This window comes from Caenorhabditis briggsae, assembly GCF_000004555.2.
Source record: "Caenorhabditis briggsae complete genome, chrX, whole genome shotgun sequence".
In the NCBI taxonomy this organism is placed as follows: Eukaryota; Metazoa; Nematoda; class Chromadorea; order Rhabditida; family Rhabditidae; genus Caenorhabditis; species Caenorhabditis briggsae.
In genome coordinates, this window is record NC_013491.2 from 13577640 (window position 1) to 13601405 (window position 23766).

At 37.1% G+C, this 23766-nt stretch overlaps 4 protein-coding genes across 4 annotated transcripts in view; 1 reads left to right on the plus strand and 3 right to left on the minus strand.

The window, feature by feature from the left end:
* The window catches only part of CBG16832, a gene marked incomplete at both ends in the record, with an annotated part of 2997 nt that extends 1941 nt beyond the window's left edge, over positions 1–1056 (plus strand). The window contains 3 exons of the mRNA XM_045240021.1: positions 216–318; positions 659–880; positions 931–1056. Of these exons, the coding sequence (XP_045096069.1) occupies positions 216–318; positions 659–880; positions 931–1056 (451 nt within the window). The remainder of the gene's footprint in view (positions 1–215; positions 319–658; positions 881–930) is intronic.
* Positions 1057–1376: 320 nt separating this feature from the next.
* On the minus strand, positions 1377–2948 carry CBG16833 (the record flags this gene model as incomplete). The annotated part of the gene is made up of 4 exons (XM_045240022.1): positions 1377–1595; positions 1626–1728; positions 1775–2048; positions 2855–2948. The coding sequence occupies 4 exons, from the start codon at positions 2946–2948 to the stop codon at positions 1377–1379; spliced, it is 690 nt and encodes a 229-aa protein (XP_045096070.1).
* A 672-nt stretch (positions 2949–3620) lies between these two features.
* On the minus strand, positions 3621–14448 carry Cbr-cca-1 (the record flags this gene model as incomplete). The annotated part of the gene is made up of 27 exons (XM_045240023.1): positions 3621–3675; positions 3727–3893; positions 4176–4354; positions 4437–4635; positions 4712–4912; positions 4962–5320; positions 5367–5471; positions 5780–6297; positions 6343–6584; positions 6629–7438; positions 7535–7714; positions 7797–7947; positions 8101–8175; positions 8267–8452; positions 8502–9252; positions 9299–9518; positions 9565–9639; positions 9693–9774; positions 9954–10139; positions 10187–10298; positions 10342–10463; positions 10689–10780; positions 10830–11219; positions 11962–12018; positions 12175–12276; positions 13448–13529; positions 14381–14448. 27 exons carry the CDS (start codon positions 14446–14448, stop codon positions 3621–3623), a joined length of 5766 nt encoding a protein of 1921 aa, XP_045096071.1.
* A 2089-nt stretch (positions 14449–16537) lies between these two features.
* Positions 16538–16678, minus strand: CBG27832 (the record flags this gene model as incomplete). The annotated part of the gene is made up of 1 exon (XM_045240024.1): positions 16538–16678. One exon carries the CDS (start codon positions 16676–16678, stop codon positions 16538–16540), a length of 141 nt encoding a protein of 46 aa, XP_045099903.1.
* Positions 16679–23766: the final 7088 nt, after the last annotated feature.

Sequence of the window (23766 nt, forward strand, 5' to 3'; positions counted from 1 at the left end):
AGTAAAATGTTGCTGATATCCTGATAAACATTTTACTAGTTAACCACTTTTTGATATCTTTCAAAAGAAATGATATATATAGGCTCAAAGTGGACGATCCGGGTGTCGTTCTATTAGAGGTTTTACGGTATGCTACCTGCATTGTAATCTGGTGAAGCATGTATTGGAATGTACCGTAACTAGGAAACCTCGCTAACCCGTTTTCCATAATTCAGTAATTCTCATCGCAGACTCTTCGACAGCCCATCCATCGCCTACCCAGGAGACTATTGTGAGCTTCCAACGACTGTTTGTGTAGGAGGAAGTTTCTGTGAAAATGTGAGACAGCGTTTTAATAAGTATATAGAACAAATAAATTTCAGAATGTTTGTGTTTGCCGCCAAGGAGAGATTATTCAGAATCAGCAGTGTGTTCCAGTGGTGACAACTACCACAACCACTACCACTGAGGTTCCAACCACTGAGGCTCCAACCACAACAACAACTGAAGCAACAACTACTACCACCACTACCGAACCAACAACGACCCCAACGACCACAACGACCACTACGACTACTCCACCACCAACTACTACTTCTACAACTACCACAACTACCACCGAGGTAATTCATAAGATCGGGAAAGATGTGATTTTCAAGATTTAAAAAATTGATTTCAGGCTCCAACTACCACTACCGAGTTGGCCACCACTACTACCATCACGACCACCCAGGCCCCAACAACCATCTTCACCACTACCACTACCACTCAACCGCCATCTACCACTGTTTTCGTCCCAACTGTGACCCCAAGCAGAGAAGAGCCAGGATGTACACCATACAACTGCGCCTGCAACCCGATGGGATGTGGACAAGGACAAATTGTCAGAATCAATTTTGTGGTGAGCTTTTATTCAAGTCTTACTTATTCCCATTCACTTTCAAACTTCAGATCCCCGGCCAACAGTGCAATTCGAACAACCAATGCCTCGCTGGATCTTACTGTAGCTCTGGAACATGTAGATGTGCCAACAGCTTCGAACAACGTGGAACCATGTGTATCAGAAGGAGAAAGTAAAAGAATCACCCCCAATTACGACCCTCTTCTTCCGATTATAATAATTTGTTGCGATTTGTATGTAAATAATTGTAAACGGAATCCGAAAATAATTCGAATAAATATATTAAATCAAGTTTTCATTTTTGGCTTAATGTATTCACGCCTTCCTCCGAGAGTGTTTGATCTTTAGACCAATACATAGCGTCATTTTTGACCACGTGATTTTCGTGAACGATAAGAATAATTTATTAAAAAAGAGATCTCAACATCACAAAAATGCACCAGAAGGAAACTAATATGAAATGATAAACTGAAAATAAAAAAATAAAGAACAAGTGTCACACATCATAATGCATTTCTTCGAAATCAAGTTGATTATTTTCTGTTAAAATTGGAACTAGTAAACAAGAAACTTCATTTGTCGGGTACACTTTTCCTTCCAATCCTGGAATATCAGATATATACGTCCAGCGATTGAATACATCACATTCCAAATTGAAATCTGCTTTCGTTTCTTTCAAGTCAGTCGTTGCCCAATCAGCTCCTTCGATTTTTGCCTGAATTTAAAATTTCAACATTATTCTTACCGAACGACTCACAAATCCGGAAATCAGCGGATATTTGGAATTTTCGGGAACATTGCATGACAGATGAACGATGTCACATCCATAAAGTGATTTTTTGATGCATCTGCAACAATAAGATTGCTAGTTGTTTAACTTTCTTATAGATTCACGTTAAAGTAGGTGGAATTATAGTTTTTCCAAGCTTCCGTCCCGTTTCTGGAGATGTGAACTTGATCTGATTTACATGACACCCGGCAACAACAGCAGTAACCGTTTTTACAGGTTTTTGTATTTTCTCAACAATCTCCACAGTTTTGGTTATCACGATTTTATTAGCTTTCTCGATTTCTTTTTTGATAACTTGAATAACAGGAAGAACTGAAACCACTGCTGGTGGTGGGTCTGGTAGAGATTCAAGTTGGTGGATTACCCGTTCGACAAAACCTGAAAACTAACGTACCTCGTTTTAAGGCATTTATTTCAAAGGCTATACAGTACCGGTCAATTAAGTAAACAAAAAAATTATTTTAGTTGATTTTGACAATTTCCAGAAGTCTGGAGACCAAGTGTCCGATCACATTGAAAATGTTGGAGGTTATAAAACACTCCTAGGTTGAAAACTTGGCATTCACGGAATTGTTTGAAGATTCCTAGTTTCTCAGTTATCTGCCGGTTTCTGAGGGGAACTTGCTTTTTTACGTTTTCCGTACAAGATAGGGGTGTTCTTCAGAAATTGGTCTAAAATTTCGAGTCTATGTCTGTTTCATGGCATCCAAAATTTTTCAAAGTTTGATTTCTAAAAACAAAGGTGCTCTGATAAAAGCCCACAAAAATATCCAAAATGTTTAAACTAATAAATGTTAGTGATATTATGATGATTAATGTATCAGTTGAACATTTTCGATATCTCTCGCAAGAACCGAAACAATTGATCTCAAAGTACTGAAAGGATGAGCTTTTATCACAAGAACTACGGTCGTAGACTCTGTTGATTATTACTGAAAACTTTCAGGTCCAATTGTACATTCAATTTTGTTTTATATATCATTTGGATGAACCAGTACAAAACAGTTGTCCAGTACAAGGTTGAAGCTCTATTTTTTCTTAGCTGACTTGATAATTTTCAATTGAACTTTCGAAATCCTTGATAAAATTTTGGCCGGTACTGCATTTTTCAACTAATACGTTATTTTTTTCTTGTTGCTAATGTTCGTCAAAAACAATGAGGTTAAATTCAATAAAATACCTACCAACGTCTTCAGGAGGAATTGTAGGTATACATGGTGTACAACTCATCACTAGTAGTCCTAGAATAAAAAACGAATACGTGTGAATGAAAAACATAGACGGTCAAAATTTGAAAGTCTCCATCAGGAAAGACAATGTGTGTTGATTCGCCCGACAACGCTTGAATGATTTATACGCGACAAAACGCCCTCATAATTTATCTGCTTTGTGATTAATGATAATCCGATTTGAAAGAATCGAAATTCCCTTTTTAACTTCTTCTCCTGTTTTCCAAAATTAGACAAAAAATTAACAGTTTATTATCATAAGAAAAAAGCAAAACATTGATATTTGATTAGAAAGATGATTAGAGAGAAGGGAAGGGGAAAAGATCAAATTGAAAGTGAACACTTTGGAAGATACAGTTCTTGTTTGATGTTGAATCTTTAAGGCATTTGGAAAATTGCAAAACAAAGCGGAAAAAAAGCTTTTTTTTGAAAATGTGTGGACCGGGAAGTGAAAATTAGAAAGAATGGAAAAAGCAACTATTGAATTTTTTCATACAAGTTTTAGTACATGCGATAAAGAAAGTGGACAGGAATTAGGTAAAAAAACAATGCGACAAAAAAATTAGTTATGACGAAGAAAAAATTATTTACCGGTATTGAAACAAAACAATCTGATATTGATCAACCAAAAGAATATTTGGCAAAAAGCAAAAATAGGAAACTCTAAAATATGAGATGGTTCCATAGAATAAATGCACAAAAAGTGATGATGTTGTAAAAGTTACAAAGCAGATTTCTGTGATCCACGACTTTTATTGCTCAAAGCGCTGTTGGTTCTAAAGAAAAGCAGTGATTAGTGTTAAAACGTGCCATATGTGGATTTTTACCTAGCTCGTGGTCGTTGTGATCTACTCCGCGGTCGGAATTCAGAATCCTCTATTTCTTCGATCTCTCCTGGATTTAGTGGCTGCAGTTCTCCGCCGAGACACTCGCTTGCGCGCCGATATCTCTCTTCCATGTTTCTTTCAACTTCGATTAATTCTTGTTCCAGCACCTGGAATATTCTTGTATTTTGAATTAATTGTTGTTATTTCTTGAAATATCGTATTTACCACAAACCAGTAATAGGGATTTAATTTTTGTATTTGGATGTGAGCCAATTTTTCTTATTTCCTGTCAAAGATGCTGTCAACTGATAAATTGTTTATCAGAAAATCAAAAATATTTTGTCGGTTCACACATTTTTGACATGCAAACTTGACAGTGTGAGGGCCCTTCTATTACAGGTTTCTCTTTAACTATTGAAAAATATATATTTTTGGTTCAAGATGCTTACTTGCATAGATAACCGTTTGATACCACCATGCCCGTCTGGAATCTGCGTACTGGGTTCTGTCTCCTCATCTTCAGCATTCTCCTCTTCTTTATCATCTCGGTTTTCAATGGCAAGCACTTCGGGTTCTTCGGCTATCTCGTCGTCGTCAGACTTTGTGATCTCGTTCTCGATGTTTTCACCTTGAAAGGAGATACGTGGGAATTTATATTATTTAAAAATTGAAATCATTCCTAACTATTTTCTAGTCTATCTATAACAAACCTGTCGGTTCCGCAGGTCCTTCTGCGTCTCTTTTGTTACTCTCTTCCAAATGTTTCATCAATACGGCAACTACCACGTTGACAAGCACAAATTGAGAGATGAGTACGAAAATGACAAAGAAGCATGGTGCAAGAATAGGATCTACGCAACAATTTGTTTCACAGTGGTCAGAGGAATCACAGTCGTCGCGGAGTGCGTCCTGAAAAAATTAATTTTGAATAAGTTGGGAGAGCAAGCAATTTTCGACCAGTTTGGGGTTAAAAATCGTGACCTACTTTCATAATTCCGTTCCAATTATCACCAGTAGCTATCCGGAAAAGTGTCAAAAATGCCATTCCAAAATTCTTGAAGTGAGCATGTTCTCCTAATCCGTCACATGGATGATCTTCAGAACATTCCAACTTTCCAAACAATTCCACACCAAGAGCAGCAAAAATAAAGAAGAGCAGGAAGAACAGTGAACCAAGATTTCCGACCTATAAACATTCAAAATAGCTTCTCAACTTCAAGAAAATAAGATGTCACCTGTGGTAAAGCCTCTCCCACTGTATCCAACAACGACCGAATTCCCTTTGCCATTTTCAAAAGTTTCAGAACTCGTGCAATTCTCAAAACTCGCATAACACGTATAATTGTTGGATTGATAGGGAGTTCCAAAGCTTCAAACTCTTCGAAAATGATTCCAGCGATCGACAAGATGACAATGAACATATCCAAACGGTTCCATTTTTCAATGAAAAATCGTTTGAAGCCAAGAGCGATGAGTTTCATAGCAGCCTCTAATGTGAATACCGCAGTGAAAAAATAATTGAGGGCTTTGAGAACATATTTCAATCCCATTGGCATCATATAAAACTCCATTGCCATTGATATCACATTGATTCCTAAACATCCGTATTATATCTGTGTTCATTTGAAGGTTTTTTGTACCAATTACTGCTGCGATTGCAAGATCGAAATACTTGGAAGTTACTATTCCGTGCAAGAAAAGTCTGGTATGACCGTAATCATGATAATACGGATAATTTCTTTCCACTGAAAAAACCGATTTAAGTGCGGTACCAACCCACACGATGCGATCTAAAAACAGAAGAAAGTGTTGTTAGTGTGCCACGACAAGTCGGTAGGAGAGCGGGGCTTGTATAAAGAAATGGGAGGATTGATTGAATTTGATAGTATCGTGCATTTGCCAAACTTAGAAGGAAACAGAATATCAAGCGTATTTTTGCTCACTTCACAAAAACTTTAATAGAAGTTTCTTATCAAACTTAGTTTCCAACATATCAATCCAAACAAAACTCAAGCACAAAAGTAATCAGGGAGTGAAACCGGGAAGCACTTACTCTTCTTCCTTTTTCCAGCCATACTCTCTTCGAATTTCTGACGTTTCAGTTTCCGTTTCAGCCTCTTTTCTTTCTCCTTTTCTCTCATCTCTCGCTCCAACGCTTCTTTGCACTTGTGGAAATTCTCAACGACGACTCCAACAAACATGTTCAATACGAAGAAACCAACAAGCAAGAGGAAAGATATGAAGTAGATCATTCTCCACTCATTGTAGTTCTCAATAGGCTGAACATCAACACCAACTGCGTCAATTCCTTGGTACATAATGGAAACCCATCCATCTTTGCTGGATAACACGAACAATGACATCAACGCTTGTCCGAGATTGTCAAAATTGTATCGATGGTTAACCCATTTGTTACGTGTATCCTCGAGACAGTCAACTTTTGTGGTTACATTTCCAACTTCTGGTCCTATGCAGTGATACATCATTCCCTTGAACAGCTGTACTCCAAGGATTCCAAAAATGATGAAGAACGTGCAACAGATGAGAACAATGTTTCCGATAGGCTTGAGACTGAAATATACATTTATTTTTCTAAACTTGGTTCATAAGGTCAACCTTGATATCAGCGTCATGACCACCAACTTCACTCCGGGAGCCCTATTAATAACTCTCAATGGTCTCAATGCTCTGAGTAACCTTAATACTCTGATAACACCAAAAATCTTGGGAGAGTCTCCGGTAGCGAGAAGTTCAAAAGTGACGTTGATAAGAGAGATAACTACTAGAATTCCATCTAAAATATTCCAACCATCCTTGAAATATGCAGACTGTCCAATGAAACATCCATTCGCAATAACCTAGAATTAAAATATGAAGTCTCTAGCAAAAATCCCATAATTACCTTCATCATCATTTCCCCAGTGAAAATCACTGTGAAAATGTAACCCGACACTTGTAGGAATCGTCTTTCAAAGCTGTCAGGTGGGATTGACGGGCGTTCCATTGCAAGAGTGATACAATTGATACCGATGAAGAAAAGGATTGTGTAGTCAAACCATTTTTTCTGTGTTGTTTGCAGACATTTGATCCGGAGTGGATTCTTGGGACCCATCAAAAACAAGGAGAACTCTGTTCGGTTGTGTAGACAAGTTTTCTTCAAAAGTTTTCGTACAAAGGTGTTCTGTTTTGCCTCATTTCTTCTTTCTTCCTCAGCGAGTGCTTGTTTCAATTCTTGACTGGCTTCCAGAAACTTCTCTCTGGCATAGGTCTCGATAAGTGCTCGCCTTCCATGAACTGGACAGTTTGGATTGAAATGATGGCACAATCCACTCCAGCTGTGTACTCGTTGCCTTCGGTATGGTACTCCATTGGCTACTGGAAGCACCAGACTGGCATGCCTGTTCAATCTGGAATCATCAGCTCGTCCTTCAGATACTGGAGATCTATCGAATGGTGTGATAGTATTCCTCAGTACTAATCGCTTATCAATAATGGCATCCAAGTTGACAGAGTGTTTTCTTTCCGGTGATAAATGATAATTTGCAGAGAGAAGCATTGGTGAACCTTCTGGAGATGATGGTCTCTGACAAGTGCATTCTGCTGGTGGAACACCATTGTTGAATGCTGGTGATGTTGTTTTAGCAATCAAAAGTTCCAGTTCCCTTTTCCGTTCATCTTCTTCTTCGACAGCTTGCTTTCTGGCTTCCTCTTCCTAAAAAAGTTCATTTTGGAAAGTAGTGCTGAGATAGTAAAACTTCGGGGGATCGTAAAATGAAAAAGAGAAAAGAGAAGAAGTCTTCCAACTTACCAACTGACGTTTCTCCTCCTCTTTACTTTCTTGGAATCCTTCAACCAAGATAGCAACGAGTAGATTAAAGAGAACATAGTTTCCAAATGTCATGAGAGCAACGAAATAGAGTGCAGCCCATGGATTGGTTTGAGCCATTCCGTTGAATAAGACCATGTTCCAGTCTTCTTGAGTCAGAATCTGGAAAATATTTTTGAGAAGTGCACAACAAATAAGGCGACAACATAAAACAGTTGACAACAGATCACTTGATCACGTATACCTGGAACACTGTCACAGTTGCAAACAAAAAATTGTCGAAATTCATCCGATCACATTCACAAATTGCCGAATTGACTTGTGGTATAGTACATTGTAGTCCTGTGTCCGGATGGTTGCAGAATTTGCAACCAAACAGTACCATTCCGAGCGTGCTGAAATAGGAATACAACACGGGTACAAACAACATGAATGAAGTGAAAACCATGCAAAAAATATAACATGCAAAACGTTATTCTCCCATAATTCTTACCTGGAATACGGTGATCAGAGCCCAGAGTAAAGTGTCAAAATTCTTTCGCTCGCACTTTTTTGCGAGACCACCCAGAAATTTCTCTTCGACTTTGCAAAACTTGCACCCAAACAGGTTCATTCCGAGGATGCTGGAAAATGTTAAATGGGAAGTGTTGGGATTATTGAGAAGTGGAAAGAGAAAGTAGACACTATTTTAAATGGAAGGATAATTGAGCTTACCTGAAAATGAAGATGAAAAGCACCAGGAGTCCGAAGAAAACAGTAACATTGTCCATAGTTCGGAGCATCACAACCAGTTGATATCGGAGGGCAGGCATAAATCGGACCAGTTTCAGAATACGAAGGAGACGAAAAGTACGGAGTACTGATAGACCACCTTTTCCTTCTTGAAACAACTCCAGGACACTACAAAATCTTGACAATTCTGACCTGTTTTTCTCTTTCACTAAAATACCTGAGCGCTACTATCCCTCCATCAAAAAGGTTGAATCCGTCAGCGAGGTATCCAAAAAAACCGCTTGCAATAATCTTCAAGAGCATTTCCAGTGCAAATAAAGCCGTGAAAAACAGATTCGAGTATTCCAGAATGACAGTCAATATCTCGGGCTGTTGATGGTACTCGACACCCATACTCAACGTATTCACCAAAATTGCCACCAGAATGCCTCTTGTGAAATGATCGCAAACCACAAATTTTCGAACCTTGTCACGAAACCACCGTATTTTGGATGGTTTCCTCTTCTTTTCAGCTTTCTCTCCATCATAACTCTCGTCACAACTCTGGCTTTCATCAGAGTCATCCTCGTTATCCGAATGTTTATAGTGTGCACCATGGGAGTTGCCGTTACCAATTTTAACCCGCGGCTCTTCGTCAATTTTTACACGCTTTTTCCGGACTCCGTCACCATTAGATTCCGGTGGTTCTTCTTTGATTTCAGGAGGTGTCGCGATTTCGTCTTCTTCGTCTTCTGCCTTCTCTTCTATTCGGGATAATGTAGCCATATCGTCCAGTTTAGACTTCCTTCTTTGCATCCTTTCTGTACTTTTTCTCTCGGCTCGCTGTTCCATATAAGCATTGTACTTCTTCTTCACAGCTCGTTTAGTTCTACGAAAGGTGTGACCAATGAATCGAACTATGGCAGCATATACTGTATCACCACCTTCCTCCTTCGTTGATGCTCCTCCCATGTCAGATCCAGTACAAGCTGGAAAACAAATTAAATAGATAAAGTAGAACAATTTGAAGCTTACATATTGAGTCTCGATTCTGTAACCTCTTCCGTTCTTGTAGCATCCTTTCAGTTTCTCTTCGTTTCGTCTCCGCAAACTGTGTAGCAATAACGACCAGGCACAAGTTAATCATAAAAAATGCACCGATCACAATCAGCAGAACAAAATAGATCCAATTCCAAAACGAGTGAGCATCCTGTACATAATACATTATATCTGTCCATCCTTCAAGTGATATGACCTGAAAAAGTTTCATTAGAGACATGATTCAAAAGATGAGAGCTTACAAGAAAAATAGCGACCCATGCAAACCCAATGTTGTCAAAAGAAACCGAGCCTTGAAATGGATTTCGTTGCATCACCTGAGCAATAATCAGTATAGGAAATATATAAAGGGGGGGGGGGGGGAACTGACCTGACATTCGTTGTAGTAAACATTCCAGTTAATACACGAGTCGTTCGTTACTAGGTCGTAATCATCTATCGTCAGATTACACCTGGAAATAAAATTCCGGTAATTAACGACCCATCGATAATAAACGTCCTAATAAATGGATTATGATGCGTTTTTTGTTCTTCTTCACTGTATGAAAATAATTTATTCAATTTTTAAACGAAATTTAGTTTTAAAATTTTTATGTTATATAATTTTTGGCTGATTCTGTTTCAAACTCACTTTATGCCGTTTACAGTATAGGGTGGCAAATTTGAGCATGTATGTAACCCGTTTGCATCTGGTTGACTGCAAATGTATTCTAGCGACGTGTCCTCTGGGATGTAAAACCTCGTCAGTTTTACATTATTAAACAACGCGGACTGATTTTCAGATATTGACTTTGGCAGATTTATGACACATCGATTTCTGAAACAATATTACATTTTGTAAGCCTTTTCCTAATTTTTGCTCACCGTAAGAGACCCGCCCATAACTGAACACCAACAATTCCAAAGATGAAGAACACGAAAAAACATAATAATAGTACATTACCAAGCATGGGTAATGTGTCAAGTAACAAGTTTACTGAAAGTTTGAATATAATTTAGTTCAGGAGACTACCGTTTACCTAAAATTCTCATAGATGGTATCCGATTGACAGCTCGTAAGGGCCTGAGTACTCGGACAGTTCTGATGGCGGTGAGATTGATGTTACCGCCGAGATATTCATGTAGTACGAACTCGGCAATTCTGAAATTTTTTTTATTTTTAAATAATTTTTGATTCAATTTTTTTCAACATTTGGTGCGAATTTATTATGTGGGAAAGTCCTTCCGGTGTTCAATAACCATTGCCTCTCCCTCTTAAAAAAGGACAAGGGGTAGTTTAAGGAGAGAAAAAAGCACATTAGGTATTCCGCCTCGGCATTTCCTCGTTTTCTCCGCATCCCATCATTCTTCACTCATCATAACTCACCCGGCCATGACAATGAAAAAGTCTAAACGATTCCACGTATCCGACATGTACGCCGCAGGTCCGCAGAACCCAAGAGCCATTATCTTGATTACCTAAAACATGTGATCTTTGAGCATTAGAAAAGAAAAAAAACCTTCCTACCATTTCAATAGCAAAATAAACAAATATGCAATTGTCGATAATGTCGAGAATTTGACATCGATACGTATCACAGTCAGGTCCGTCTTCACACGGCCTATACATTCCAAGTGTTACACAATTGATTAATATCACTGCCATTGTTATTCTGTCAAACCAAGGACTCATTACCATCTGAAGTGCCCATTTCCTCGGGGGTCGTGCTTGATAAAAACATCGAAGTGCCGGTTCGGCAAACCTATAAATTGATAAAAAAACGTACAATTTTTGGGTTTGGAGTACATACCCCGGATACGGTAGATCACTATCCTCTTCTTCAATTTGTTCCTCATTTCCCCATTCGATCTGTCGACCTTCCCATCGCGAAGGCGAGGCCTCCGAGGAGGAGGCCAGCTGAAAAAAACACCGTTTTTTTGTAGTTCGGTTTTTTCTGTCGAGACTCCGAAATTTGCATCTTCCAAAAAAAAAAGCCAGAGAAGTTTTTCATTTCCAAAAAAGTCCCGCGATTTGAGAATAAAATGCAATTTCCGCATTTGGTGTACCGAAAACGTCAAAAACCAATAGAACTTTGAACGCACTTTTCAAACTATTTTGAGATTTTAATGTGGATGAAGCAAAAAGGATAAATACAGTATCAACGTATTACTACAGTATTACTAATCTACCGTCATCTCCCAAAATACTTTTTTTCATAAAATAAAAAAGTACTGAAGAAGAAAATGTGGAAAATAAAATTTCAGAACTATTTATTTTGAAAGTTTCTATAGTTGGCCATTTTAATTCTCTTCCAAGAATTGTGATACATGACTCAAAAATTTCAGTATGGGCAAGCCGAACTACAGCATAGAACTACAGTATCTGACAATAATTTTAATTACCACAACCTATCTAATTATGATAAATTTTGTTATACTGTGTTTTGAGCTAACTTTGGAAAACCAGAAAGCTAACACTTCAGAATCTCAAATGAGTGCCAAAACTATTTTTAAACTTCACATCAGTATGTTTTTTTTTCAGAAAATTCTAAAACTGATCCTAATTTTTTTTCTGAGATGTAACGGAATACCCTGATTGAGAGCAAAGTTCAGTTATTGCAAGAACCTGATCCCGTTGTGAAAAAAAAAATAGAACTCACTCGTCCGTGTTCCGACAGCTGCAGAGTTTCTTTCGAGCCTTCGATCGAGCCCAGCGCCTTAAAAATGGAATTTAGCATTATTTGACCCGTATATCAGTTTCTAAAAACACTTTTCAAAGATTGAGATTCAGCTCTTATCTATTCTATAAAACACTTCAAGAGAAAAAATACCTAGAGATAAAAAAAGAAAAAGAGAAAAATGGAACAAGTAACACTAGAGTTTTTACCAGGAGCGGCGACGAAAAATGATGTACTCGGTGTTAAGGGGAGAAAAAAGATGAAAAGAGAAAAAAGGTACATTCCTTCGACGAAAAACTCGGATGGCACTCAGACACTGCTTCTCTTCTCACACAGATTATGAGGATCCAGGCAGGATGTTCAATTTATGAGGGACCGCTTGGTAATTAATGACTGGTTCTCTAGAGCAGTTGACATTGTTCGTTGACATCAAAAAAAGCTTTCAAAAATGATTTTGAAATGTTTTTCAAGAGTATTTTCAGCCTTTTCAAAATCACTCATCTACAGGAAATTGGAAATTCGATAGAGAGAAATAAAAACATGGAATCTTCATTTCCTGTGGTACATTTTGAGAGTTTTGGATGTTTGAGAGCTGTGGAGGATGGATAAACTCGGTGAGATTGGTGGTTGACGACTTGAGTTAAATAAAATAGGCAGTTCCGAAATTGAGAACGTGGTAGTTAAGGAAGAAAAAGGAGTCAGAAGATGTTACATGTCAGGATTTATGGCCGATGTGTCCTTGGGTCCAGGCATCATTCTCATCGCTGGCTTTTGTTTCCACCTACTCGTCATATACTCCTTTTCCTTGGGTCCTATTCTTCAATTTCTGTTTCTATGCAAAACGAGGACGACAACCAAGGCAAAGGAGAAGCAGTAAAATGAGAGAAATAGAAAAATGGAGATGGCCTCCGGAAGGGGGACCTTGACTAAGTAAGTACCGCTCTCTTGTTAACAAAAAATGGAGGTCCGAAAGGATGCGGGGGGTAGGAAGAAGGAAGCGATGACTCAAAAACAGCAGGAGAAGAGGTAAAGGATTGAAATAGAATGCCTCGTTCCGCATGTGATTTCTACTAGAATCGTGTGCAAGTCCAATGTCGGCCAAGGTGCACTCTTCAACAAATTTGACGACGAGGCGGGTCCCATTGGGTTCCCATGATTTTTTTTCGCACTTTCAGCTCAAATTTCACAGAAATTTTCAAAGAAATTCTTTTCCACTGTTCTTATCTCTCGGTTCTTCCTTGACTTTGTTTCAATTTTGTGTTTTGTGACTTTATCAGATCGAGTTAACTTAAAAAGACGGAAATAGAAACATAAAAAAATTGACTAGAAAAATGATAGTGATAGTAGGAACAGTTATGTTTTTAAAGCTGATACTCGGAACTAAACATATTTTTCTCTGTGAAAACTCTCGTGGGACTTATTTCGACGATAAATATTATTTTATCGGTTTCTATGGAAAAGTGCTTACCTCCACGTCCTCATACCGTCGTGTAGATTGTGATTGCCGTCGGTTAACTGTGATTGCTGATGTTCTCCGACCGAGAACTGATCTGAAAAGAGAGAATTTCAAAAAAGTAACATTAAGGAATTGACAAAAAGTATTTTTTGAGATCAAGCAAACAAAAATAAAGTTACCGTAGTTTCAAATACTAAATCCTTTTAATGAACAATAAAGTAGGGTTTTTTGTTATTCCTATCCGAAAAATTCGCGAGACCAATTATGATCTACTAAAAAAATTTTTGTGCGGCAAGTCTGAAGCACAATTTGAGAAATTTGATTTTGTTAGTATTCAAGATGTGCTTTCTGATAATATTCACAAAGTAAGGCACAACTATTTGATGCGATAAATAGCTCAACTTCTTTTTCAAAATTTTTTAACATTCCGATGTTTTACCAAAATTTTACGTTTTCTATTTGTAAGCTCGGATGTTCATTCACTATAAAAAATTGTAGTCTAACATTTATACAACTACTGCAAACTACACTAAATGACCACCCAATATTTGCACTTTGAGCTCAATTATCTCGATTTCTATGAGTCATATTAAAAACGTGTCAACTGATAAATGTTGGTGGTATTATAACAAACATTTTATCAGTTGACAGATTTTTGTTATTTCCCATAGTAATTGAGATGACTGAGCTTAAAGTGCAAATCTAGGGTGGTCTTTTATCAGAGTGTGTTCAGTATTTGAGCTCTTTCTCTATTTAGACTCAGAATGTTTGTGCTTGTCCCAGGTTTTCGAAACTTTTTCCCTGACGTTTCCTCTATAACAATAGTTTCCTGAGTCAGACCCCTTTGCATTCCAAAACCTCCGTTCCCTATTTTCAACTTCTACACTTGTATTTCTTTATTTTTCTTCTCTACCCCCTAGCCCCAATTTTTTTTAAAAAACAAACCTTGGTCCGCCTGCATACTTAGAGAGGGACTGAAAACTGCGCAGTTCCGGAACTGGCTGACGTAGCATTTTCAGGTGACCGGGTCAAAGTGGTTTCTCATTCAGAGTAGCCAGAAATGTGCGAGGACAATGCGGCGACAAGGGTTCTGAAAATACGGAAATTTTGAGAAGTAATATAATAACCTTGATACTAAAACTTTGCTTTTTGAAAAAAAAACCAGTACAGTAAAGGAAATGAGTACAGCAACAAAATAAACACATAAATTACGAGTAGACGGGTTAGTGGGGGTGGAAGGAGAGGATAAACGATGAGAAAGGGTCTGGACTGAAATTTGAGAATTTTTCGAATCCCCCAGAATTTAGAAATCAACAAGATGTATCCTTCAGATAAGAACAAGACTCCGGGGGTTTTTTTTCGGGATGCGTAGAAGAGAACGAGAAGAAAAAATGGAGAAGACAAATCAAACAGAAAGAAAAAATAAAGAGGGAAGCGGAAAAGCAGCTGATTTTCAACCGGAAAACTGCAATAGCATTGAATGCATAATTGATGAGTTAGGAGGAGTGTAGAGTAAGGATCATGGTTTTTTCTCCATCTTCCCTGTCTTTTTTTAAAAATGGAGAAAAATGAGATAAAAAGGATAGAGAGGGATCCAAGATCAGTGATGAAATTCAGAATAATTGTAGTATGACCAAAAAATGGATAGAAAAAAAGCGATAGAAGAAACAATTGAGTTGTATGTGTGTTTGGTTTTCTCTGTGTGTGTGTGTGTAGAAAAATAGATGATGGAGACCAGAGCGGAAGAAATTAGACGATTTCGGTTGGTTGGTTGAATATGCGGAGCTCTCCGCAAGCATGAATCTGCGCTGGAGCAATATATGAATTGTCTGATGATATTGTTTCTGTGTTTTTTTTTCCAGGGGAAAAAGGGGTTATTATAGATTCAAATATGGAACGTGTGAAGGATCAACAATTTAGAAATCGTATTGTATAGAATCATATTTATAAATGAAAGAAGGAAATAATGATCTTACAGAAATAAGAATAATCGAAAATAATATTTCAGAATTCAAATTTTCTTTCATTTCCCCACACTATGGAATCCCTGATGAGATAGGAAAAATAGCGTGATTATTCGAATCACCTAATCTAATTACAGAAAGTGCGCATTCGCTACAAAGCTTCTCTCTTCCCTGAACTTTCGGAATAAAAAACTTCGATTCGTTTCAAATTCACAGAATAGAAATGACATGGCAAAAAAAAACGAAAAGGTCAGCAGAAGATGGTGGTCGTGTATTCGAAATATCTGTGGGAAAATTAAAAGAGGCTACGAAAAAAAGTATCAATGACAGGTGAGTGCATTTCTTTGGCAAGGATGACGGAACCAAAAAATCATGAGGAAAGAGGAAAGAGGACAGAATAAATAGTTGAAATTCGAAATTCTGAATTTCGAACAATTGTTTGGTACTAAATTCTTCTTTCTTTTCAGGTATTTTTGAGGGACATCTGACCCTGGTTCCAAAACTCAACGACTACGGAAAAGAAGCCCTCCGTTCATGAATCAAAGTTTAGTCTTCTTTAATTCAAAATATCAGATTACGTCTATTATCTTCGGGGAGTGGGAACAAGATTTGGTCAATCATCGGACGTCATTATTTAAAAAAAAAACTTTAATTTCAAAAAAAAGGGTTTTCTATGTCCCACTAACTGATCTGCATAGAAAGACACAGAAGAAGATTTTTGCTGCCTTCATCATGACTTCATAGAAGGAGAAGTGAAAAATTCCTGGCGACATGACACGCTATTCATGTTTGATGCGCCGTGCTACATATGCAAAACTTAAAGATGAAGAGATGAAATGAGCATGTCGAAAAAATGTCTCATCACAATTATTTTCCTCTCAGACCTGGTAACCATATCAGAAAAATGGTGTCCATGGAACTTTGGCACAAAAAAGGCACAAGGCGGGGACCCAAATTTTTCGATAGAAGTGGAGAGGACAATTTTCAGTATGTCGCATAAAAAAATGGACGAAGGGAGTGGAATAGGGATAGGATGGATAGGGGCATAAAAAATAATACGTGCTACTACTTTTCTACCCTTCTCTCGAATGCCCGGATAGAGTTGTCCTACTCCCAGAAATAGAAGGAAGGAGCCGATCTATCGGTCGGTCTGTAGACGTGGAAAGAAAAAAAACATCATGGACATGAAGAAAAAGAGTGGGAAATAGTAAAAGAAAAAGCAAAAAAGAATTGGAAGAAACAGAATAGATGAGATGACTGGGAGAAGAATGAGAAGCATCAAGTCCACGAATGTTGCCAGTACATCCGGCAAAAGGTCATGTCAATTTGAATGGGCACAGAAAAGATGTTTTCGTATTAAGCCATACAACTTTTTTCCGGAAGCTTCAAGTTGAAAAGATTGTTAAACTTTTACGGTACTTCGAAAACCACACAATGAAATAAAAATGGAATTGAAAGAAAACCTTTCCGAGCCATTGAAATTTCGCGTTCCGAGTCATACTTGTTTGCTTCACACATAGAGATTATACTAAAATTGATATATGCAAAAGGATAGCATGAGAAATTGGAGATAACAAGAAATAGAATCATGACCAGCCGCCAGCAAACCCGGATTTAGGGATTTGACTTTCTCTCGTTTTTCATCATTCGCTATTCTGATCTCACTCGAGAAAAAAAAACATCATCACTGCCGGAAAAGTCAATTTGTTCGTTTTTGCTCGTGATGATGGGTTCGTGATTTTTAGAATTGGAATTTTGGATTTTTTCCGAAAATATTTTTTGGCGTCCAACTTTTTTCCGCTTTTTTTGTGGAAGAAACTGCAAAAAACTACACTTTTTTTAGAATACCTTGAAGACAGGATTCTTAAAAAAATCAATTTGAAAATAAAACTAAAATGTTAGTTTTCGATTTTTTGTACATCTTCTATAATATTTTCTCATTTTTGCAATAAAATATATTACATTTTCTTTCAAAGTTGAATTGTTTTGTAGAACTATTATGGTTCCTGGCCGGGCTGGACGAAGATCTGAATTTTTCATGGTTTTTTTTTCTTATGTTGAACGAAAATGAGCAAATATAAAAAATAAATGAAACAATTTTAGAAATTTCTGAAACTTTTGAAATAAAAAAAACTATGGCTAAGATTATTCATTTAGGGTATAACCAAGATTTTCAAACGTACGTTCTTACCATTTTGAAAAATATTTCAAATAGTGGAAATTACGCTTCTTCAGGTTAGAAACACTGTCAAAATTATTTTTCGCAAAATTTTAGGCACATTTCTTATGATGACTGTCAAAATAATTTTTTTTGGTAGCTTTCCTGCTTTATTTCGATACCAGTAAAAATTTGAAGGTTTTTAAATCTCTTTTCACCCACAATTTTTGTCGGGACCATAGAATTTTTAGACCCAAAGGTCAAACTCACTACAGCATGGGAATACGAAAATTGTTGCAACTTTTTGAATGAACGAACATGTGAAACGGGTCACAATAGAATAAAAACTTGAGAAAAACGGGAAGGAAAAGTGAAGAAAAAAAACGAGCGAGGAAGAAAAAGGAAAATTTTCGGATTTCCGGTGCAAACTTCTTGGGAACGAAGAAACCGAGGCGAGGGATGAAAGAAATAAATGGAGGAAAAGTCAGAGAAAAAGGGCATTGGTCCTATAGAATTTAGTGAAACTTTATACCGGAAGACGAGAAGGATTAGAGTTTCTTCTGGTAGAAGCCCTCATTTTCTTAAGCATTTCTATGAGTTTTCTAAATAGAGAAGCTTCAAAGTTCAGTATTAATTAGATTCCTCGAAGGTTAATTGATAACCTGATTGAGTTCTTGCGCTTTCTCTTTGTGCTTTCTCTGTGGGTAAGATTGAGAGCCAATCACATCCCAACCAATCGACATGTTGTAGACACGATGGAACAGTTGTCGTTCGGGATGACCAGCGTCTATCATTCTGGACCCCATTCAAACAGACGTTTTTCATCACTCACGGCACTCTGACAACGGGAAAAATACGAAAAACACTTGTTTGTTGATAATGTACTCATTCAATCGGTGAGTGACATAATTCCTCGGATTTTTTGACAGCTGGAAGGAGGAAACCTCAGTTTTCGTATTCAGTATTTTAGGAGGTAGACTAAAGAAGAAAAAATAATAGTACGTTGACCTCTGTACCATTGTTACACATTTTCTCGCAAAGTGTGAAGGTTTTATAATAGGGCGACAGCAGAAAAAGCTGTTGAAAAAAACGCGTTAGGTGAGCCATCTCTCGGATTTTTTATGATAGAAACTTGCAGAAAATAAAAGCAGGAAGTTTTTTATTCGGTAATTATTTGAAGTGAGTAGTGAGCATTCAAAAATACGCGAAGCACTATATGTTTTGCAAGAAAAAAGTTATAATATTCATAAGATATCCGGGAGTGGAATATAAAACTTGATAAGAACTCTCTTTCTCTCTCATAGATCAATCAAACAGTTTTTGCATTAATATTAAAGCACCCCATATATCAAGCGAGGAGTCTAGAATTTTCTGACTGACTAGTAACAAACTTGCCACTTCTGTCTGAAACCGACATAAAAGTGCAGTCCAGTTCCGTTGGGTTCAGAAAACAGATGATTTGGATGTCATCTTTTACAGAAAACTTGGCTGTCGTCACGTCACTCAAATTTTTTTTCTCTAAAATATTTTTTGGTTAAAAAGTTGAATGTTTAAATATGCTAACATAGCACCTACAGAAATGGAAAAAAGAACAAGAAGCTGAAACGACAGAGGAGGTGGCCCCATGGGAGGAAGTGATAAGTGTTCCTGTGAAAAGCGTCTCAAAACTTTTTAGAAGAGAAGGTACAAAAAATTATTCAGACATGCTTGGAGATGATGTAGGGTTTAAGCTTTTCTAAAAACTTTTCCAGAGATACAATTTTAACAAAAATTCAAATGAAATCATTCGAAAACTATATACCGTAAATAACTTTGAGCTGAAGTTTTTCAAAATCTGTAGATAAATCAAAAACTAACAAACTAGAGAAATGTTAACGATATTAAGACAAGTATTTTATTAGTTTACAGGTTTTTAATTTTTATCAAAAAAAAATTGAAAATTGCTGGTTTTGAAACAGGGATCTACTTTAATATTGAGTATGAATGATGGACTGTAAAAAATGAAAGGTCGACGATATAATTTAGTCAGACAATATTCAGTAAGACATATTCGTAACCCCAAGAGTAACCCCAAGAGTTCCAAAACAAAAAAAAATCATATAAAACTTCTCATCAATTTTAGAACCTCTAACAAAAAGACTAAAAACGTTTTTCGTCACTTTGTATTAGTCCCTTATTCCTGCTTTCAATTTTCTGACTATATCAATTGATACAATTTGTGTTCCTTGATCCATGTCTCTTGGTGTAAATAAAAATTCTGGAATAAAAACAAAAACTCTTCCCGAAAAGAGAATTGTGCGTGTGTTTTTTCCTGTCTCTGATCAACCCTACCAAATTGGCCTGAAATTAGTAGATAATTACAATTTTTTGGAAGAAGAAGACACACGCATGTTTTTAATTTTTATTCTCATGCTCCAATCCCCATCCTCAGTTTTAGTAGTTCCCATGTTCTCTAATTGTATCATAGCATGAATGTCAAAAAAGGAAAATTTTTGAAAAATCAAAAAAAATTGTAAATTAGGCGCATAAAAGAAAAAGTAAAAAAGAGACACGCAGAATGGAGAGAGAGAGGAGAAGAAAATGAAATGAATTTGAAAATGTAATGTGATGCTGAAAAGCTGGATGAGAACAAAGTGGAGTGCTGGGAAGAAGGCAGTAGAAGGCACACTGATTTTTGTCAAAAATATATTGCCTTCTGGATATGTATATTTGAATGCAATGGATGGTTTGACAAGTGGATACTGGCTGACGAGATTTTTTTCTTTCAAATTAAAAACTAAACAAATATCAACGAATGTCATTTTCAGACCATTTTTATAAAATATGTCTCTGTTTCTGAACGAATCTTTTTGCAAACGTTAGTAATCTTCATTCTGCTCATTTATTGGATCAGATCTGACGCTGTCAGGAAGTTCATATGATCAGAATTTGTTTCAAATAACTTCTAACCTCAGATAAATTTATCAAGATTCCTTTTCTTGCCTCAACTTTTTGAGTGTGGTTCTTGTGATGAACAAGCGATTTTTTTTCGGTTTGTTGTTTTTCTCATGTCTTTTACTTTTTTCCTCTTTTTTCACTTCTCCCTCCATCATGATGACTTTGTTCTTCTGTTTCTGTCATTTTCTCATTGAGATTCATGTTGATTTGCAAGTGAGAACGGGGAAAAGCCGTCACCGCCGTCACCGGCCACACATATGGAAGATGGAGATGTCGAATGAGAAGAGAAGGCAAAAAATAGCTCTCGGGTTAGTTCTTCGTCATTTTCTTCCCCGTTGGTGATGGCGTAGGGGTGGGTCCCAGAGGTGAAATAAGAAGGAAAGGAAGCAAAGGAAAAAAACGTAGAGGAGAATGGGAGCAGGAGGAAAGAGGGCAATAAAAAAATAACAACTAGGCATAAACGTGAGATGGAGCGAGGAGAGACCTTTTCGTTGTCGGGAGTCCCTCAGATCAATTGGTGGTTGTGGCATTCTGGTTAGAAATGAAGAAACTGAAGATAGAAAAATGAGAAGAAGAAGGTACTAAAAGAAAAACAGAGTCATGAGTTCATGAGTAGGTACGATGTGCTTGGTGCAAGAACAAAAAACGACATCACGAAGAGGACGCTCAATGGTTTTCGGATATCTAGGCAACCACGAATGGAGCCATCAAAAATAGGAATGGGACGGAAGAGGTGATGTATAATTGCAGGTTTCACGAATGGGTTTGAGTTGGTTTTTTTTTTTGAGTAATACGGTAGATAGAGAGAGTGGGATAAAGCGAATAAAAATCTTGAATAATTTTTAAAAGAAATCTTTTGAATTCTAAATAAATTGAAAGCATCTGAAAAACATTTTAATTTTCAGATTATTCAGAAATTGTTGAACACCGTGAATAAATACTGTAAATGAGGAAAAGTAAATGAGAACTGAATACAGTAAGCAAACACCTATATGTGCGCAATTTTCTCGGTTTCTACGCAAGATTCCAAAATAAGGTCAAATAACGAAATATTGGTGATTATATGATAAGCACTCTATCAGTTGAGAAAACTTGATATCTAGCATAGGAACCGAGATATTTTAGCTAAAATAGAACGCGATGGGCTTCTATTAAAGCATTTACAAAATTTTAGAAGGAACACGTCCCAATAATTTTTGAAGACGGATTTCCGTTGAAGATGAGGAACATGTGAGAGTTTTGAAAAGAACAATTGGTACATAGAATAGGGAATTTTTGGTTTAAAAATTTTTCAAATTTCGGAGAAAATAGTTAATAAAAAATTAAGGTTATTTTTAAGTTATTCAAACTGCTTGCTTTTTCACAAACCAAAATGATGACATATGAGTTAGAAACTTTTTGAAAAAATTCACAGTGTTTGGGATGACTGTGGGCAACTTTACCAATAAATTCACGGTGTCCAATACAAAACAAGGAGCCAAATCAAGATTTCTCAGACTCACATGGTAGAACCTATGTGTGGGACAGCTGCCGCCTCCAGAGGGAACAAGATAAACTACTAGCACTTTTCACTAAATTAGCATGAAAACATACATGAATTAAAAGGAGTGTCCGTCTGACGCCACCACCACCGTCAGAGCATCTAACGCCTCCGGCACGACCACATCTACCAAGTCGGGGGGCTGTTTTCCACCAATTCCTTTTCCCATCCACTTTTCCAAGCACCAATTCCTGGTCGCTTTTCAATTTGAAAACATTTATTTTTCATTTCTTTCCGTTCAAGGTGAAATATTTTCGAATCTTGCTGTTATCCCCCGACTACTACCTACTGTCATTGTTCCAGTCACAAACCCAAAAAAGAAGGAAAAAACCTCTGTCAAACGTTTTTTTTGGTGGAAGAAATGTGAAAGCGTTCAAAACACCATTAGTAAATAATAGTTAGAAAAAGGAGAAGAAAATGACAATAGCAAGGAAGGGGAAAGAAAAGAAAAATAGGAAATAAATAAGTAAAGGAGAAAAGAATGAAGAAATCAAAAATAGTGAAGTTTGGAGAAATAAGGAGAAGAGAGACATGAAAAGAAGAAGCAGTTTATGAAATTACTGTTATACGATTAGCATAGGTTTTCTGGCTGGCGTAGTATTACACCTGTCTAGAAAAATAACTAAAACAATTTTTTTTTCTGATTTTGGCAAAACATTTTTTGCTTTATTGCAGATATTTTTAAAGGAAAACTGCCACGTTTTATCAGGACTACAAATTAATTTTCCTTTGAAACAGTAAGATGGCACAACGGATAGTACCAGAAATTGAAAAAGATTCTAATCATCATCACTCTCAACATCCAACCTTTGAAATAAAAATTGAAAACGAGGGACAGGAGAGAAATGGGCGGGGAAAACTGAGTGGGGGCCGAAACGCTCACGGGCTCGTCGGAACTATATAATTCCTTCTTATGACTGTCCTGGGAATTGGGCCCGGAGGCACTAGGGCCAGAGGCTAACCCAGAAAAGCAGTGCAGAAAACTCCCAGAGCCGTGTGGAAATGTTCCAATCTCTTGTCTCGGGCAATGAGATTGAGCGAAGAAAAAAAATGGAGAGAATAGGTTAGGAGACACTGAAAATTTCTCTCTCTCTCCATATACATACAAAAAAGAAAAAAGAGGGTCCGACGACTAGGGAACACTTGCGATTTGATTTGCACAGGACAGTGAAGAAAAACTAATTAGGTTAGAGGGGAAGGGCGGTGCACAGCTAATCTCAACCAAATTGTTAGAATCGAAATGGGCAAAAAACGACAAACGGGAAAAGGGTGTATAACCGAAAAAAAATTGTAAAGATTCAAAAAATTAAATTTGACCCAGCAGTTTTTTTTAGATTCATTCAATAATTATTCGAAACCAAGTGAATTCCGAAATGAGAAAAATAAGCTTGAAAAGAATAGAATTTAGAAAATCATGATTCGTGCAACTTTTTTTTGCAAATTCTCATAAACCTCTGGTCAGTAGCAAGTTGTAACGCCCCATAGACACATTAGTCAGTCAGTGTAGTAAGATATTCAAAAGGCATGTTGCATTATGTCCGTCTGGACTGCTCAGCCGCCCTCCTACTTTCAAAATTTGGCAGATAAGACAAAAACAACCAACAAAAATGACTCCAACAAAAAAATTCGCACCATTCCAAATAAAACCAAAAAGTGGTTCTTCTTCCGCAACAAAAAAGGACGACGAAGGCCTCTGAAGCATTCTCATCAGTGCATGTTGCCTTTCATTAAA